The following is a 19,267-nucleotide window of genomic DNA, read 5'->3' as shown; positions in this document are numbered from 1 at the left end:
TGTAAGCCGCCTTGAGTTCCTTGCGAGAGGGAGAAAGGCGGGGTATAAATGCAATAAATAAATACAATGTAGGCACCAGGCAAACCTCGCTAGGGAGCTCATTCCACAGCTTGGGTGGCACAGCAGAAATGGCCCTCTTCTGGGTAGCAATCTGCCTCACTTCCTTTGGTGGGGGCTCCCAGAGAAGGACCCCTGAGGAAGATCTTAGGATGTGGGCAGACACATATGGGAGGAGGTGATCCTTCGGATAACCTGGCCTCAAGCTGTTTAGGTCTTTGAATGTTAATACCAGCACTTTGAATCAGGCCTGGAAATGAACTGGCAGCCAGTGGAACAATACTGGTGTAATGTGATCTCGTTGGCCAGTCCCTATTAACCATCTTGCTGCCCTATTGTGGACTAGCTGAAGGTTCCACACTGTTTTGGTTACTGCCATTATAAAGCAGCCTGTAAGAGAATGAGTGATTATGGGTGAGTGGTGTCAGCCTTGGCTTCTTGTAAGGATGTCTTGGGCCAAACTACATGTAATGTTACTTATTTTGCAGCAGTAGCAATGCATGCTGACAGAAGACTTCCTGGAAGTGCCACCATCAAGCCTAGGGGGTTGAGTTGATATGAATGGGGACAGTTTTCTTATCAAGTGTGAGTGTGCACTTGTGTGTATTTTACATACAGAGTTGTTTTTCAAATTGATATTTATATCTAGTAGATCATATCCCCTTATTTGGAGGGTGTGTGTGTGTGTGATATTATAGGAACAGTACAGACAAGGAAAATGATTCCTCACAATAAGAGGATAAAGCAGTTTAATTTTTTGGTTTTTATTTAAAAATTATATTCTGACCTAACAGTATACCTCTGAGTGGCTAACAATACAAAAGAATAAACAATAGTAGTTAAAACACAATCATTACCACAGAATAAACCAGGTTCATCTGCTCTTTCAAAGGGCCTGAAGTGAGTGGGAGGAAATTGCATTACTAAAAACTCAGGAGTGGGGCACCAATCAAGTCTTGCTGGTGAGAGTGCCACAGCTGTGGCATCTCAATTGAAAAGGCACCCTACTCATTTTAATGCATAGGTGGGTAAAAGTCCTTTAGATACTCCTGACCTAAGCCACCGTTCCCCATCATGGGTGCCTTTTCCAGATGATTTGGACTTCAACTTCCATCAGGTCCAGCCACTATGGCTGATTTTTTTTTTATTATTATTTAATCGCCCATCTGGCTGGTCACCTAGCCACTCTGGGCGATGTACAACAATAAAACAGTTAAAACAATACAATGCTACACTAAAAACATCATAAAAAATACCCTAACCCACCCCAAATGCCTGCCTGAACAACCACGTTTTTAATGTGTGGCGGAAGCTCATTAAAGAGGGGGCATCTTAGAGTTCCATAGGGAGGGAGTTCCACAGAGTGGGGGCCACCACAGAGAAGGCCCTCTCTCTCATTCTCACCAGCCTAGCTGTCCTGGCTGATGGGACAGAGAGAAGGCCATCCGAGGCTGGTCTTGTTAAGCCGCCTGTCTGGTGTTGCTGGAGGCACTCTGTAAGATAGGCTGGGCCAGAACCATATAGGATTTTAAAGGTAAAAACCAACACCTTGAATTTGGCCCAGAAAAGCAACTCCTTCAGCACTGGAGTAATGTGATCTCACTGGCGGCTGCCTTTAATCAGGCGAGCCACTGCGTTCTATACCAGCTGCAGCTTCCGAACCGTCTGCGAGGGTAGCCTCACATACAGCGTATTACAGTAGTCTAGATGAGAGGAGACCAGGGCATGTACTACCAATGGGAGCAGATGGTTGGGAAGGTAGGAGCGCAGCCACTGCATCAGATGGAGTTGGTACAGTGCTGTCCGGCTCACGGCTGACACCTGAGCCTCCACGGACAGCTGGGAGTCTAAAATGACCCCCAAGCTGCGGACCTGGTCTTTCAAGGGTAGCTGTATCCCATTCAACACCATTGACAGTAAGGAATGCTGGTAGTTGTAATCCAAAATAGCTGCAGGGCACCATCTTCGGGAAGGCGGTATAAGGTTTTAAAGGTAACCACTAGCACGCTTCAAATTGTGCTTAGAAATGGATTGTGAAATTGTTCCACCTCTATGGGGATGGATTATCTAAGGCTAGTCCCCCTTCACAGCTATATTCTCAATGAACTGAAGTAGAATGTATTATAGAAATCTAGAGTTTACCAGGATATGAATGACAGTAATAAGGCACTCTGTGCTGAGCAAACAGGTGGGTCAGTGTATCCCGCCAAGCCCCTTTTCCATATTCACACCACCACAATTGAAAATCATCCCATGAACCTGGACCAGACTACACCCTGGCCAAGGACAAAGCAGTGTCTGCAAACTCCACTAGTTTAGCAGTCCAAACTAGAAATTGTTAAACCAAGATGAACGTGAGCAAGTTTTTTCTTGAGGTGCTTAGCAAAGAAGGTGCAACAGGCCACTAAGGGGCCTTTTGTATTTTTGTAGGCCAAGCTGGGGAAGGCTGGGAAATGCTCAGAAATGCTCAGCTAGGAAAGAATTGCAAGTGATTAAAACAGTGTATTTTTAAACAGCGCAATGCAATCTGTCTAGTGATAACTGCCTAGCCAACTAGGTTTTCAGAAATGGAGCTCAGCAATACATCATCTTTTTTAATTAGGAAATTTTGCTAATTGGGTCCGAGCTTCAGACAGACGATGAATGCGGTCACTTAGCAACTGCCTCTGTTCAGCAGCATCTCCGCGCTCCTGAAGCAACATTTCCAGCTTCTCTTTGTCTTGCAGTAGTTGCAGCATTTCATTTTGCAGATTATCTCCATATTTCTTGAGGACACAGAACTGAATTATCAGAGGAATTTGACATGAGAGACGGTTGCCTGCACTCTGAAATGAAGATCACACAATGGAATTAGCAATGTCTATGTCAGTGTTCAAGGCCTGAGGGGCACTGGTGGCTCCCAATCACCTCAAGTGCAGCTTTCCGCCCCCCCCCCCACGCCCCTTTTACAGTAGCTGCTCACTCTCTGCAGCGGCTCTCTAGGTTTACCATCTTCTTTGCTTTGGTGGTGGACCAGCTGCTGTGATCTGGGCTACTGGAGGCAGCTATGGGGGTAGGAAGTCAGGAGATTTGCTGTTTGTCAGCTGTAAGGTGGATGAAGGGGAGGAGGAGAACACAGGAGCAATCAGCCAATTAGCTGTCAGGGGGGAGGAGCCCAAGGTGCAAAGAGCAACATCATGGGCTTGCTGCAGTGGGGCATTATGCGGGCACTGGAAGTGGAGGGGAAACAATGCCTGCGAGAAAAAAAGAGCAATGTGGACCTGTGCTGGGAGATTTTCCAGTACTGAGCAGAACACAGTCTGTGACAAGAAAAAGATCCATCCCAATCCAAGGACCAAGTGAGCCTATCAGAATTTGCCTGCCTAACTGAGACCTTGCATGTATGGTATATAATATGTGTCCCATACAATTCAAGCAAATGGTCTGGTAGGATAACGTGGGTGGCTCACAGAAAAAAGGCAACCTCCACCCCCTAGTTCTCTGTGTGTCTAGTTCACTTGTCCCCAACCTGGTGCCAAGATGGGTCACATCTGGAGGGCAGGACTAGACAATCTGACCTGAGGGAAAATTCCTTTCTATTTCCAAAAATGAAAAATAGATTAGTCCATCCCGGAAAGAACTTCCTTAGCTCTCTTGCACAAGTCTTTCCATTAAAAAAAAAACTTAAGACATCTTAGAGGAATCCTATCAGGAGTGTGTGCTTTCTTACTTAGACCCCCTTATTGGTCATTAGTAAGTGGGATTAGAATGGAGGTTAGTTGCTTCAACCGTAATGCTAAAACACTAAAGCGTACTACAGATCAGTGGTCCATAAATGGCAGATATGGATGTACTGGTAGATCTTCGTGATTTGTGAGCAAGAATTTCTTTGTGAGCAAGGATTTCTGACTCCCAATGGTTTAACAACAGCAGCAACAAAATGGCGTTCACCCCCACCCTAACTTATACCGCTGAAATGAAAAAAGCTTGGGGTAACTAGGAGAAGATTCTTGTGTGGAAAGGCTGTGAGCTCAGTTCAGTTCTGGGACTCAAAACAAATTCCTGTAATTCTTCAAAATTCTTTAATTCTATGTCTTTTGCACCAAGCTCTGGCTGGTGGATCTTAGGGTTCTCATAAAAAAAACAAAGTAAAGCCTGCAAACCTGAAGCCTGCTCATCCCTGCTGTAGATTGGTAGCTGCTGCTTGGACGCTTCTGAGGTTCCTATGCCCTGCTGGGCTGAAGCCAGCAGCATGGGAGGAGCGGTGGAGGGGATCTTTTCCTCTCTGTCTTCCAATCTTTGCTTTTTTCACCAGACAGGCTTTTCAGCCTGCCTAGTAAGGGCACTTCAGAGCGGGAGGGAAGGAGGCTCAAGATAAATTGTATCCTGGTCTCTCTAGACTCCTCCCCTGCCTGGCCACCAGAACACCCCCCTTTTCCCTCTCCAAGGTCGATTTTCCAACCTGGGAGAGGCAGCCAGCATGGTTTTCTCTGCACTGGCTGCGAGAGAGTGGTGTCAGATCTCCAACTCCCCCTTCCAGTGTTGGAGCATTGCCTCCGCCCTTGCTGGGGGAATCTGAGTCATCCTATGGTTCTTGGGATACTTGCCCAGGGACTATAGCATTGCTCTCTTATTGTATCACAGCGCAATAGGGCTTAGGGATGTACTGAAGAGTCATAATTTTACACTTCTGAATTTATTTTTACTTATTTGCTGTTGCTGTTAAATGTGCGAAGTTTCTGAATCCACAGGGGAAAAAGGTATAAATAAATAGTCTGGTCTAATATGATACAACTAGCTGTGCTTCAAGTGGGGAAGTAACTAGACCACATCCATGCATAATAGTTGGTCTCCATGCTAATTAGGGAAAAATACACAGCTAAGCCTATGTGACACAATCTCTGGGAATTACAAAAATAGTGTATCTACAAATATTGTTCGAAACATATTATGTCAGTGTCTGTGAAGGCAGAAATATTTGTTAAATATAAGGTTTTGTGCATGCCTAATACAACTGTATTGTTAATCATGGAAGTTAAGTACTGTATTTGAGTGGTGATGCCATTCAAGTCCTGACTCTCAACTTTCCTCCCTCTGTACCTATACTCCATTAAGGATGCACTCCTATGCATGCTTAGAAACAAAAAAGTCCTGCAATTCCCAGCATTCCTCAGTTAGTCAAGCTGGCTAAAAGATTATACTATGATTAATGTTTGAATTGCCCTCTCTTCTAAATTTAGTAATTTGTATTAAGTATTAGCAAACAGCTGGTTCCCAGTGCACACACACACACAGAGTAAAATTAGACGTTACAGCATGAATTGTCTTCACCTATGCCAGTGAATATGGGAGAACATAGATCTGGGGTGTGTGTGTAAAAAGTCCTATTTTCAGTGCCCCTCAGGCTACAAGCTTTGAAAGGGAACAGAGATTACTAACTCACATTGAAGTATGTCTTCAGATGATAACCTATTTCTGTCATTGAAGTGTTGTCTTCAGCAGGAGTGGTTCCAAGATTGATGCCAACGGCATGGAGAGGAATTCGTGCATTCAAGGAGCCAGGGACTGTGGAGTCTAGATGTTTTCCTTTTTCATTTTTGACCTTTACATCACTTAGGTGTATCCTGTAGACACTGTCCTGGCAGAACAAGATCTGTTCCATTGAAAACTGGATTCTGATTATAGCTTCAGCTTTCTCTACATGGTCCTCTTTAATACTTTCAATTTTGTTCTATGATAGACGAAAATAGTAGTCAGGATCACGTCTGACCACTCCATTCAGAGATATTTGACACAACCCCCCTGCAAGTATTCTCACCTTGACACTTCCAGAACTCCCTTTCTTATCACATCCAGGGCGGGTTCGCACAACCCATCCTAGATGACAAGGTAGGTAGTGTGGATTGTTCCACGAACAGCCCACAGTGTGTAGTTTATGCACCTGACAGACGATCAGGCTTGCTGCAGTGTGTTTTCCCTTCCTTCCCCCTTGGTCCTCCACCTGGTACCCCAGGGTCCTGTGCAGCAGAACCCGTCTTGTCCCAGAGGGTAGCACTGGGAGAGGAGGTTTCGGACCCATGGCCACTCAGTTTTCGTAGTGGGGTGCCACAGGGTTCCATCCTCTCCCTGATGCTATTTAACATCTATGTGAAGATGCTGGGGGCTATCATCAGGAGGTTTGTGGTGTGGTGTCATTTTTTTATTTTTTATTTATTAAATTTATTATTCGCCCATCTGGCTGGTCACCCAGCCACTCTGGGCGATGTACAGCATACAATAAAAGAGTTTAAAACAATAAAATTCTACAATAAAAACTTTTTCTAAAATACCCTAACCCACCCCAAATGCCTGCCTGAACAACCACGTTTTTGATACACAATGGAAGCTCATTAAGGAGGGGGCATGACGGAGTTCCCTAGGGAGGGAGTTCCACAGAGTGGGGGCCACCACAGAAAAGGCCCTCTCCCTCGTCCCCACCAGTCTAGCTGTCCTGGCTGATGGGACAGAGAGAAGGCCATCCGAGGCTGATCTTGTTAAGTCTGGTGTTGCTGGAGGCGCTCCTTAAGATAGGCTGGGCCAGAACCATATAGGGTTTTAAAGGTCAAAACCAACACCTTGAATTTGGCCCGGAAAACAACTGGTAACCAGTGCAACTCCTTCAGCACTGGAGTGATGTGATCTCGCCAGCAGCTGCCTTTAATCAGGTGAGCCACCGCGTTCTGTACCAGCTGCAGTTTCCGAACCGTCTTCAAGGGTAACCCCACGTACAGCCCATTACAGTAGTCTAAACGAAAGGAGAGCAGGGCATGTACTATTGATGGGAGCAAATGGTCAGGAAGGAAGGGGCGCAGCCGCTGTATCAGATGGAGTTGATACAGCGCTGTCCGGCTCAGAGCTGGCACCTGAGCCTCCATGGACAGCTGGGAGTTCAAAATGACCCCCAGGCTGCGGACCTGGTCTTTCAAGGGTAGCCGTACCCCATTCAACACCAGGTCAACATCCCCCAGCCTCCTCTTGTCTCCCACCAAAAGTATCTCGGTCTTGTCAGGGTTCAGCTTCAGCTTATTCCTCCCCATCCAGCCACTCACTGTCTCCAGACATTTGGACAGGGATTCTACGGCCAACATTGGTGAAGATTTGAATGAGAGGTAGAGCTGCGTGTCATCCGCATATTGATGACACCGCACCCCAAACCTCCTGATGATAGCCCCCAGCGGCTTCACATAGATGTTAAATAGCATCGGAGAGAGGATGGAACCCTGTGGCACTCCACAAGTGAGTGGTCATGGGTCCGAAACCTCCTCTCCCAGTGCTACCCTCTGGTACCTGCTGGAGAGGAAGGACCAGAACCACCGCAATACGGTGTCTCCAATGCCCAACCCCTCCAGGCGGTCCAGGAGGATACCGTGGTCAATGGTATCAAAAGCCGCTGAGAGGTTGAGGAGAACAAGGAAGGAGCATTGACCCCTATCAATATATGGATGACACGCAGCTCTACCTTTCATTCGAATCTTCACCAATGTTGGCCGTAGAATCCCTCTCCAAATGTCTGGAGATGGTGAGTGGCTGGATGGGGAGGAAAAAGCTGAAGCTGAACCCTGACAAGACCGAGGTACTTTGGTGGGAGACAAGAGGAGGTTGGGGGGATGTTGACCTGGTGTTGAATGGGGTACAGCTACCCTTGAAAGACCAGGTCCACAGCCTGGGGGTCATTTTAGACTCCCAGCTGTCCATGGAGGCTCAGGTGTCAGCTGTGAGCCGGACAGTGCTGTATCAACTCCATCTGATACGGCAGCTGTGCCCCTCCCTTCCCAACCATCTGCTCCCATCGGTAGTACATGCCCTGGTCTCCTCTCATCTAGACTACTGTAATGCACTCTATGTTCGGTTACCCTTGAAGATGGTTTGGAAGCTGCAGTTGGTGCAGAACACAGTGGCTCACTTGATTAAAGGCAGCCGCCAGCAAGATCACATTACTCCAGTGCTGAAGGAGTTGCTTTTCCAGGCCAAATTCAAGGTGTTGGTTTTGACCTTTAAAACTCTATATGGTTCTGACCCAGCCTATCTCAATGAGCGCCTCCAGCAACACCAGACAGGCCGCTTAACAAGATCAGACTCGGATGGCCTTCTCTCTGTCCCATCAGCCAGGACAGCTAGGCTGGTGAGAACGAGGGAGAGGGCCTTCTCTGTGTGGCCCCCACTCTGTGGAACTCCCTCCCTATGGAACTCTAAGATGCCCCCTCTTTAATGAGCTTCCGCCATGAATTAAAAATGTGGTTGTTCAGGCAGGCATTTGGGGTGGGTTAGGGTATTTTTAGACATGATGTTTTAATGTGAAATTTTATTGTTTTAAACTGTTGTATTATTGTACATTGCCCAGAGTGGCCAGGTGACCAGCCAGATGGGCGATTAAGAAATTTAATAAATAAATAAATAAATAACAACTCACCTGATAGCCATAGGTGGCTAAGCATTTCATGTAGGTGACTGAATATGCTGGTGGAACAGGGGGCAGATCTCTGTGTCCCTCCCCTGCTAGTGCACTTGGCTTTAGTGCTAGTGGTAGAGAAAAATTACTCCTTCCTCCATGGCCAGCATGAAAGCAACCAGGCTGCTCCATTGCCCCTCCCCTAGTCCACTTGATAGGAGGCTTTTTTTAGTTTTTACTAGCCTGCTAGAAGGCTAGCAGTCTGCATTTCCATGGTGGCTTTGGAGGGTCTTCCCTTCCTCTGCAACCAGGATGTATTTATTTATTTTATTTTTATTTATTTCATTTCTGTACCGCCCAATAGCCGAAGCTCTCTGGGCGGTTCACAAAAATTAAAACCAAACAGCACATAATAAAACAATACAAAATATATAAAACATTAAAACCACAGTAAACAATACAACCAGAATAAAACCAGAATAAAACCTAGCAGCAGTGCAGGGATTTAAAATACAGATTTAAAACAGCAAAGCTAAAAGTCGAAAGAGCTAAAATGCTACAATGCCACGGAAAATAAAAAGGTCTTCACCTAGCGTTGGAAAGAATACAATGTAGGTGCCAGGCAAACCTCACTAAGGAGATCATTCCACAGCCGAGATGCCACAGCAGAAAAAGCCCTCCTCCTAGTAGCCACCCGCCTCACTTCCTTTAGCAGGGGATCATAGAATCATAGAGTAGTAGGGTTGGAAGGGGCCTACAAGGCCATCGAGTCCAACCCCCTGCTCAATGCAGGAATCCAAGTCAGAGCATCCTTGACAGACGGCTGTCCAGCCTCATCTTGAAGGCCTCCAGTGTGGGAGAGCCCACTACCTCCCTAGGTCATTGGTTCCATTGTCGTATTGCTCTAACAGGCAGGACGTTTTTCCTGATGTTCAGCTGGAATCTGGCTTCCTGTCACTTGAGCCCATTATTCCGTGTCCTGCACTCTGGGATGATCGAGAAGAGATCCTGGCCTTCCTCTCTGTGACAACCTTTCAAGTACTTCATGAACGCTATCATATCTCTCCTCAGTCTTCTCTTCTCAAGGCTAAACATGCCCAGTTCTTTCAGTCTCTCTTCATAGGGCTTTGTTTCCAGTCCCCTGATCATCTCTGTTGCCCTCCTGTGAACCCTCTCCAGCTTGTCTGCATCCTTCTTAAAGTGTGGTGCCCAGAACTGGACACAGTACTCCAGATGAGGCCTAACCAGCGCTGAGTAGAGGGGAACTAGTACTTCCCGGGATTTGGAAGCTATGCTTCTATTAATGCAGCCCAAAATGGCATTTGCCTTTTTTGCAGCCACATCACATTGCTGGTTCATGGAGAAGGGCCTCTGAAGATGATCTTAAGGTCCGGGCAGGCACCTATGAGAGGAGGCGATCCTTCAGATAACCTGGCCCCAAGCCATTAAGGGCTTTGAATGTTAATACCAACACTTTGAATCGGGCCCGGAAATGGACTGGCAGCCAGTGCAGCTGGAAAAGCACTGACGTACTTTTCCAGGATGGGAATGAAGGCCAGGTGACTAGCCTCTTAGGAGGCTACTAAATGTTTTGGGAGGCTAGTAACATTTGTGGTCTAATTTACAAGGTTGAACTACACAATTCTGCTTCTTTGCATGACTCTGCCTTTGTATGTACTTTATTTTTGCTTATGCTAGCTGCAAGGCACCAAAGCACTTGCAAAGCACCCAAGAAGTCTTTCTTCAGCCTCTCTTCCGACTTGGGAGATTTTATTACACACTGACCATCCATCTCCAAAACCACTAAAGCTAGACTGAAAAGGAAGCAGAGATTTCTCAGGATGCTGGATCCAACTCCAAATTCTGAACTTGCATACAGCAGTTGCAGACCTGTAGGCTCTACACAACTCTGTCTCTGAGACCTCCCTCTTTCTTCCTCTTAAGAGGTTCTGAAAAATATCTGTAAGTGGCTTGGCAGGAGATTAAACATTTGCTGATAGACAGTCCTACTTAGATGAGATTTTGACAAATACCACCTTCCTCTATCTCCATAATGAAGTTAAAAAAAAAAAAAAGGCAACCTGGGCCAGCTCGTCCTGGGTTACTGGAAAATGTGTGAAGGCTACAGTCCTCAGTATACTAACCAGATGGGGACATTTTTCAACAGGAATCTGGTGTGGGGCTCTATCTGGGTCAGGAGCACATTCTTTGATCAGGGCTCTATAGCTGCCTTTTTTCCCAAGTAAAAACATGCTGTTAGTCCCATCTAACCATGGTAAGCAGTGAGTGCCATTTTTTGGTAGAAAGTTGCGGTTCAAATCGAATGAATGAATAAAAACAAACTGTCCTGGGGAGGCCCTTCCAAAGTTCAGGGAGAAGACAGTCTTGTCTGAGCTCCCCCTCTCAGATCTGTCAGTGAATCTAACCATTGTCAAATAATTCAACAAAAAGAAGTGGTCGTGCATGACCAAGCAGTCTCTGTATCACAATCAGGCCCGAGGCCAGATTGCAATGCATCTAGATAACCCGTCTCATCCAGAAATCCCTGGAGCTGAGAAGCCACCATATGCTCCGGCACCTTGCCCAAGAATGGAACACTGGAGACCAGCTGGAAATTATCCAACACAGAGGGGTTCTGGGTGAGGCTTTTTTAAAACACACACACAAAGGTCTTACTATCATCTCCTTTAGCTAAGATGGAATCACACCTTGCTGTAAACAGGCATTCTCCATTGCTCTCACCCATTCAGCCACTGCCTGCCCCCAGCCCCCGCCTGCTTTTATAAGCCAGGAAGGGCAAGCGTCGAGCACATAAGTGTTTTTTTTTCATCAAAGAATCTGTTCTTACCTTAGCTTGTATATGAAGATGGGGGAAACCTTCAAAATGATCTTTAGCGACTTCCATAAAAGATTGACGCACTATTTCTGAGGGGAGCACAAATAATAATCAGAATCAGAGAGAGAAAATAAAGTCTTGTTTTTCCAATACATTTGTTGCCAAAAAGGCTGCACCCCAAACTAGCAGCAATTCCATTCATTCTTCCCATAGTCCTTGATATTTAAGTACTCATTGTCAAAGCATGAAACATAAATGCAGGACGTATCAGGCTCAAATATAACATTTCCTCCATTAGCACGAAACCTGTTAAATAAATGGACTTGCCTGTGACTTTACTCAGCATTTCAACAGCGGGCATTTCAAGTTCCACAATATGCTTCCTCATAATACTCTCAAATGTTTTGTAATTGATGAACCCAGGAAGCTCTCGGCCACGATACTGATGTTCAAATTTCCACTCTTCAGGTTGTAGAGACTTTTGAACTGCAGAATAAATAAAAGCAAACCCACTGTCACATGGAATTATGACAAACACAGTAACATTGCAATCTTATGCATGCCTACTCAGAAGTAAGTTCCCATTGAGTTCATTGGGGCCTGCCCTCAGGTAAGTGTGGTTAAGATTGCAGCCTAAATTCAAATTTGGGAATTTACTGACTGAAGGGTGGTATGTAAACGCATAAAATAAAAAATAAATAAAATTCAGAGTAGCATCACAAGCATTCTTGTTAAGTGACATGAATTACTAGGTCACTTTAGCAGTACTTCACATACTGCAATAATTTCTTTTAAATAACAGCTTGGGGTGGAGGGTGGGGGCAGGGGAACTGATCCTCATTGGGACTGTGGAAAACAGAGAGAAAGATCTTTTCCCCTGCACCATTTACTCAATGACTGTTCCCCAAGGCAGCCATTTGCCCTGGTAGCAACAAAAAGAAAAACAGGGAAGGGGAAAAAAGGCACACTATGATGAACCCCTCCAGGAAACCCAGTGAATGATATGCAGGCCATATGAAGTAAGCTAGGACTTACTGAAAAAATAAACTTGTCTGGACCTGCTGGATGAAAAACATTGATCCAGCATAACAAAAACCAGTGCCAATAATACCTTTGATTGGGGCCAATGCAGGTTCAAAATACAACATGAGTTGTCTTCCTGTTTTATGAGTCCCAAGGGATTTGTGAATTTAAATCAGGGCCAGGCAACTTGTACGGCCCCAAGGGCCACATGAGGTATTGGGTGGGTGACCAGGGGCCACCCACCCTCACACACCCTGGTGGCAAGGTAGCACGCTTAAAGCCCCACATGCAAATAAACACACACGCACACAGCCTTCCCCTCACTTAATCTCTCTCACACACACGAACACACTCTCCACACTTATACATGGACTTCCCCACTCACAAACAGACTACCCACTTACCTCCACTCAGGATCTTAAACCCACCCTCTTAGGGCGGGGAACACTTTCCCTCTCCTTGTAGTAGAGGAGTGGTGGTGGCTACTCTAGTCTATCAAACTGGAGTTTCTCTCTGAAGGGCATTGAGAGACAAACCACAGGGTTCTGCAGGCTGGAGTCGCCACCTCACCTCTCCTTGAGAGAAACCATGGCATACAGCAGGCTAGAGGGGCAAAAGATGCTCTGGCTCTCCATACTATTGTGGTTTCCCCTTCAGTAATGTTATTCTTCAAAGAGAAACCATAGAGTTCAGCAGGCCGGAGCAGCAAAATCTCTGTTTTAGACCCCAGAGGAAAAAGGTACAGTAGGTGAGGTGCGAACAAGGGAATTGGGGCAGGGGGGAGAGTGGCCATAGCACCCATGGGCTGCAGGGGATACAGCTGGGGCTTGCACAGCGCAAGCGCTGCCCAGCCCTGGTTTCAATACAGACAGGAGTGAACAAGCCTTGCAGCTGATATTTATAGTATCAAAGGGAGCAGATCCTCCATTGTTGTTTTATCTCAGGAGATTTTTGTATAATTATCTGAAATCTTAGGATATGTCTTGCTTTAACCTAACCATGGCCTGCAAGTTCCTTCACCTCTTCCATATAAGGCTGGTTAGATCTCCAGGCAAGAATAAACTTAAATGGTTCTTTGTACAGTACTCACTGTTCTCCATACATTTATTGCATGTCCTTTTAAAAAAAGTTCTTAATTCTGAAGTCTGTCAATGTAGAATGGAGTTGTAACAGTCTCAAAATAGGAATTCACGGAGCTATTCTAAACATGAACTGCTCTGTACTTACTCTTCTTGCCATAATCAGCAATTATTTGGCCCCATTTATTAAATTCTTTACGAATTTTGGTGCACAGCCTGGTATCGTTTTCAGACAATTTTTCTTCTCCTTGCACTACACTCGTAATAGCTTCATTAAACACCTGGATTTTCTACAAAGATAATTTAAAAAGAGATAAAGACAAACTAATGTGTGTGTTTAAATTCTGAACAAGATAATTGTGATGATTATGAGTAGCTGCTTTTGTTGCAATGCTAGCAAGTTTAAGTAAATCATCCCCCCCACCCCCCGCATTTCTGATCTCAAATTCCACTCAGAGAACTAGACCATAGAGTCACAATGATCAAGCAAACTGACTGGTGAATTCCTCAAGCAGTCCTTCACACACTCCACCCAATCAAGTGTCTGAATACTGTCAAAATGAGCAGTTCTTTTATATTCAGTATTTCGTACCGAGCTTGTACTGAGTATTTGTTACAAAACGTCCAACACCAAGGGCCCTAATTCAAGCACAGAGAACATGTGAATGGGGCTGTGGGGCTGAATACACAAGCCCCACTCCCAGTGTCTCCATCCCAAATAGAGACCTTTGTGTGTCTGAAGCAAGATTCTACGTGCATTTGGGAGAAGGTGCTTAGAATCTCACTTCAGACTTTTGTACTTAAGGGCACAATCCTATGAATGTTTAGATAGCAAAAAAGTCTTAGAATTCCCAGCATGTCTCAGCCAGCTATACTAGCTGGGGCATGCTGGGAATTGTATGACTTTTTTTGCTGTCTAAACATGCATAGGATTGCACCCTAAGTGTACTAAGGTCTCTATATGGGGCAGGGACATGGGGGATGGGCTTGCACATGCAGCCCCTGTTCACACGCTCTGTATGAACGCCTGAATAGCACTAAAGTACACAATGAGAAAAGCAATATCGGACCCACATTAAAAACAACTTCACATATCTAAGATTAGTTGAGTATATACAGTTTATGACATTGCTGATCCCAGAAAATAATTAAAAATAGGTAAGAGACTAAGGGCAGTATCCAATACTGCTGCTACACCTCTGTTCATTCTGTTGCCCCAGCAGGTCCCACCGCTAGTGCAACAGGAAGTTAGCAGTGTTGTGCTGGTGGTGTGTCCTGCTGGTGCAGAGGCAGCATTGGATACTGCTCTAATAGTGCAATCTTATCCCTGTCTGCTCCTTAAAGGGATATGCTTGGCCCCCTCTTTGTTTTCCTCCAGGTGGTCCCTAAAAACATTCTTTTCTCAATCCACTTTTGGTGCAGGGTTGGTATAACTGTTGTTCTTGTTTTATAGTATTTCTGATTGTTTTTGGTTTTAATATTGGCAATTTTATGGTATCGTAAAGAACCAGAGTAGCTCCATTTTTTAGTAGGCCTCAATTTTCTGCCACCTCTTTTTGGAGCTGCTTAGCACTATGATGGCCCACTCCCCCAGGATGGGGGGAGAAGGCATGTAGGCATTTCACTCCACCTAAAGGGAGTACAGATCTAGCTTCTTTCAGATAGCCTGTCTCCAGCATCTCTGGTCTCAAGGTCATAAAATGCCTAACTCTTTGGGAGTAAAGCTGGGCCTGTGTAAAAAAAAGTGTCATCTTTCCCTTCAATACTTCTTTCCGAAGGGGACGGGGGAGCACCAGGGACTGGCATAGTCAGGGTATATAGTTGGGGAGGCTGGCTTTGCTCCTTTGTTCTTGTCTTGTTCCAAAGGAAAGAGGTGTTACGTCTGGTGTGGCTTTCTCATAAACCTAGGATTGTTTTTGTGTTTTATCTGTACTGGGTTTCCAACTATCTTATATATTTGTATAATCTGTAACCAATTTGGCATTATAACTTCCAATTCCTCTTTCTCTCTTATAAACTATCTACATCTTAAAGCTGTGCATTCTTTCCAATTTGGGTCAGTGCTAAGTCCAGTGTTATTCTGCGGTCGGCACTACTAATTGGTTTTGGCTCTGGGAATCAAAGGAACTGGTTTGGTCGCTGACTTCTCAAAGCCAAGGAGGCTAAGCAGGCCTGGGAACTCCCCCATCTCAGGCTGTTGGCGGGTGGGGTGGCAGCTTCTGAGAGAAGCGGTTAGGTTTGAATCACATTCTTTCCTTTGCCTTCATTTGCTGATTGTAAACTGCTTTGAGATAACTTTTTAGTTCTGAAAATTGACATTAAAATCGTGTAAATAAATACATGAAAGCAGTAGTTCCACTGAGTTCAATGGGGCTTACTCTCAACTGAGCGGCTGTAGAAATGCTGCCAAACTTTTATCAAGTCAATTCCTGCTGGCATTAAGAGTCTTCTCCTCATACTGAAAGTTCTTGCTACACAGAGCTTTCCAGTAGGCAGAATGGAGAGGCAGCTAAATCAGGTGTACACAGAATGCAGTAGCTCAGAAATGCTGCAACACATCTTTGATTTGCAACCAAACATGCTTGTGATAGACATTTTGTGTTTATTAAAAATTCTGCGCGTGTCCAAAGCTCACACATTCCTATGTCAACAGATATTGGCCAAATAAAAGATATGACCTATTAAGTCTAGAAAGGTTTAGCACGCGCGCACATGGACACTCATTAAGGTACTTACATCAGTTAAAAAATACAGCCTCTCGCCATTCGTTTTTGGCATGCCTTTGCCGAATCTCCGTATCTCATCGCTTGCTTTTTGAAGCTGAAAGCTTATTTGCTCTTCTAATGTAGGCAAAGATTTCTAAAAAAGAAAACAATTTATATAAATTGTAAAAAAAAAACACCTGGTCCTGAGAAAAAAATAAGACTTTGGGGTTGATATTTCAGATGTTGCTGTTTTTAAGGTGTCAGGCACTGATGATATAAAGGTATTTGCTAACTTACGTAAATGTGTCTCACAAGTTCAGTGGTAAGTTTCTCAGCCAGTAAGGGAATTGTGGCTTTTTTCTCCTGTAGGAGCATACTATAAGGAAACAAGTAAAATATATTAAAGTAACATTTGAAGTAAAGACAGAGTTGTCCATTTTTTCTACAGAAGGACTGTCCAGTGCAGGTCAATGACACCAAATCTGTGTGCCCATTCCCTTGCACACAAAGATCTGCCGACTCTGAAACGAATGAGGCGACCCATGAGCATATGCTCTGTAAGTGCGCTGGTGGCGCACGTGCAGGACTCTGGGGTAGAGTGTAGCAAATGTTCACGTAGTGCTACAGGGAATCTGAAAATGAATGCTTTTGATTTACAAGCCCCTGTCCAAAAACAGAAAAGTTGAGACTTGATCTAGTTGAATCCTGTAATCAAATTCTCAAGGCAAAGGGAAAGATTCACAAAAACCCATACAGGGTGTTTCATTTTATTTTTTCCAGAAAACAAAGCCTCATTTATTTAAATATGAGCCATTAACATTTCATGTGCATTAAGTGTGATCCTTCCCTAGGTGGGCACAATGGGATGTCATGGGCCAGGGGTGCAGAACCTCAGCCCCCTGGGGGTCACAATCTGGCCCTCTGGGGGCTCCACAGAAGGCCATGCCCCTTCCCATGGCCCCGCCCCATTTCCCCCAACCATGGATCGTTTGGAGGTTTCCCAGCTTTTGTGCAGTTTTTCCCCATTCTAAAAGACTGAAACGCCTCTCTTCAAGCTTAGTTACTGGCTCTAAGAGCTTTAAGCTTAATATGCTGATATTTTTGGTTTATTGTCCCCGCCCCTTTTGCTTTCAGCCTTATCCACCACTGGAATCAGGCCCCCCGAGAGCTTCTTCAAAATGGAATTTGGCCCTTGGGCTGAAAGAGGTTCCGCACCCACGTCACAGCGATTCCTGATTCCTTCCCCCATCCCCCTTCCACCACAAAGTACAAGTGTACATGCAGGCATCACACCTGGCAGTCAGTCTATGACAGCCTTCCCCAAGCTGGTGCTCTCCAGATGTTCTGGACTAAAACTACCATCGGTCCTGACCATTGGCCATGCTGGCTGAGGCTGATGGGAGTTGAAGTCCAAAACATCTGGAGAGCACCAGGTTGAAAGCTGGTCAGTGAAATGGGAGGCCTGTGTGCATCTCCTACATCTCCACCCAACCTCCACTTTCCTGCATCTCCACTTTCTCAAGGAACATAAGATTGGACTTTGCATCCCTCTTGTCTGAACTAGACGGCTAGACGGGGGTATGGGAGATGTCAGCATGGCATGCTGACTGTGCATTTCACTGGGTTGGAGACAGGAAAATGGAGCTCTGTCATGCCCCACAGGTATCTCTCCACACTTGAACACTTCGCCTGAGTGTGAAAGTATGATGTTCCATGTTTTCAACTTCAGGAATTTAACAAATGATTGAAAGGGCCATGGTAAAATCAAGCACATGCTGAAATGTGTTATTATTTAGTTTCTGAGACAAATGTGTGATATCGTTATGATTGAGCCTCTTGTATGATAAGGGGGAAAAAAGACTAGAGGCCACTACCATATAAGAAACTGGCAAAATACATGGGAAACAGATAGCATCCTTAATTGTATGAGTACCTAAAATATTTATGATTCTCAAAAAATGCTTTCTCGTTCTGGATCGCAGTGGTGAGGGTCATGTTGGACTGGATGTCTTGCTGCCCACGGCATTTCACAATCATATATCCCTTTTTCAGAGGGATGACCAAGTTTCTCACTATGTTTAGAATACTCCCCTCAGTTCCTTTGTCCATCAGGTCAGGCTTTGTCAGGATCCCTACCATGAAATTTGACAAGACAAGATTAGAAAAGAACAGAATAAAAAAGGAAACAGTGAAGGTAACCTGAGAAATGAGAATGTATACATATATAGAAATTAGCAGTCTGCATTTGCAAAACCCAGGGTTGGGATCGGTTCTATGGATCAATAATGAGCTTCCTCCCCATACCAGAACGAGGCAGAATATTATGCCCTTGAACCAAGGTTGTGCCTGTAGGAGCTCCATATTGCCCTGGAATCCTAAGCAGCATACAGGGCCTCTGAGTGTATGAACGTCGACTTTCAAGACGACAAGACAGCTAAGAGGCCTACTTTGTCAATGTCAGTTTTTCAAATAAATAAAATCATTAGATTTCAAAATAAAAAGCATGCATCTTGTTTCCAGTTCTTCTTAAGGGTTTCATAGGCTTCTTGGCCTGATTTTGATTCCCAAAGCCCTATATAAGAATATGCTTCTCCACTTTCCTAACAAGGCTCCCCAAAACAGCAGCACTATTTATTGTATGGTTTAATGGGATTGTGGGACTTCCCCGTTCTCTGCTTTGCTCCTTCTTTTTCATCAGTAAACAACCTCAGCTGATAAAAGTTTCATTTTGATTTATGTCCTACAATAGCCCAAGAGCTCAGAGACCTTGACAGCTGAAGTATACAGATGAGCCTATGTGCTTTAAAAGAGCGCAGAAAGAAACAAAGGAATTTTTTTTTTAAGCTAAGATTAGGGGGAGGGGGATTTTAAAACATCATGCATACAATATTTTTTTCTGGTGATAGGCAACAAAAGGAATTATTCTGAATCTAGTAGTAGGTGTTTAGATGCTGTCTTCACCTGGCTCTACTTTAGCTTCTCACAGGGTAGTGATTTACAGCTACAATACTATTCCCACTCACCTGGGACCAAGTGTCATTGAACTCAATGGGACTTCCTTCTGAATAGATATGTATAGGATTGCACTTTAAGCCACAACAATATGTGAGAAGGCAGTGAGGCTATACTTGGTTCTCTGTTATGTCTCTTGCTGAAACAC

General features: G+C 44.8%; 1 protein-coding gene across 5 annotated transcripts in view; it reads right to left on the bottom strand.

Moving 5' to 3' along the window:
• Positions 1–779: 779 nt before the first annotated feature.
• LOC146349915 (interferon-induced GTP-binding protein Mx1-like) overlaps positions 780–19,267 on the bottom strand; it is a 31,086-nt gene continuing 12,598 nt past the window's right edge. For all 5 annotated transcript variants that reach the window (XM_084843770.1, XM_084843768.1, XM_084843771.1 and 2 more), the window contains 8 exons: positions 18,041–18,239; positions 16,405–16,483; positions 16,139–16,261; positions 13,551–13,692; positions 11,628–11,786; positions 11,313–11,389; positions 5,480–5,767; positions 780–2,882 (listed from right to left, as the gene is read on the bottom strand). In XM_084843770.1, coding sequence (XP_084699896.1) covers positions 2,652–2,882; positions 5,480–5,767; positions 11,313–11,389; positions 11,628–11,786; positions 13,551–13,692; positions 16,139–16,261; positions 16,405–16,483; positions 18,041–18,239 — 1,298 coding nt within the window. In that variant the 3' untranslated portion in view covers positions 780–2,651. The remainder of the gene's footprint in view (positions 2,883–5,479; positions 5,768–11,312; positions 11,390–11,627; positions 11,787–13,550; positions 13,693–16,138; positions 16,262–16,404; positions 16,484–18,040; positions 18,240–19,267) is intronic.

This window comes from Heloderma suspectum, chromosome 3 (genome assembly GCF_057233095.1).
Source record: "Heloderma suspectum isolate Gila_16-S chromosome 3, 16-S_ref, whole genome shotgun sequence".
Classification (NCBI taxonomy): Eukaryota; Metazoa; Chordata; class Lepidosauria; order Squamata; family Helodermatidae; genus Heloderma; species Heloderma suspectum.
The sequence above is the reverse complement of the archived record's forward strand: the minus strand, read 5'-3'. Positions and strand labels throughout refer to the sequence as shown.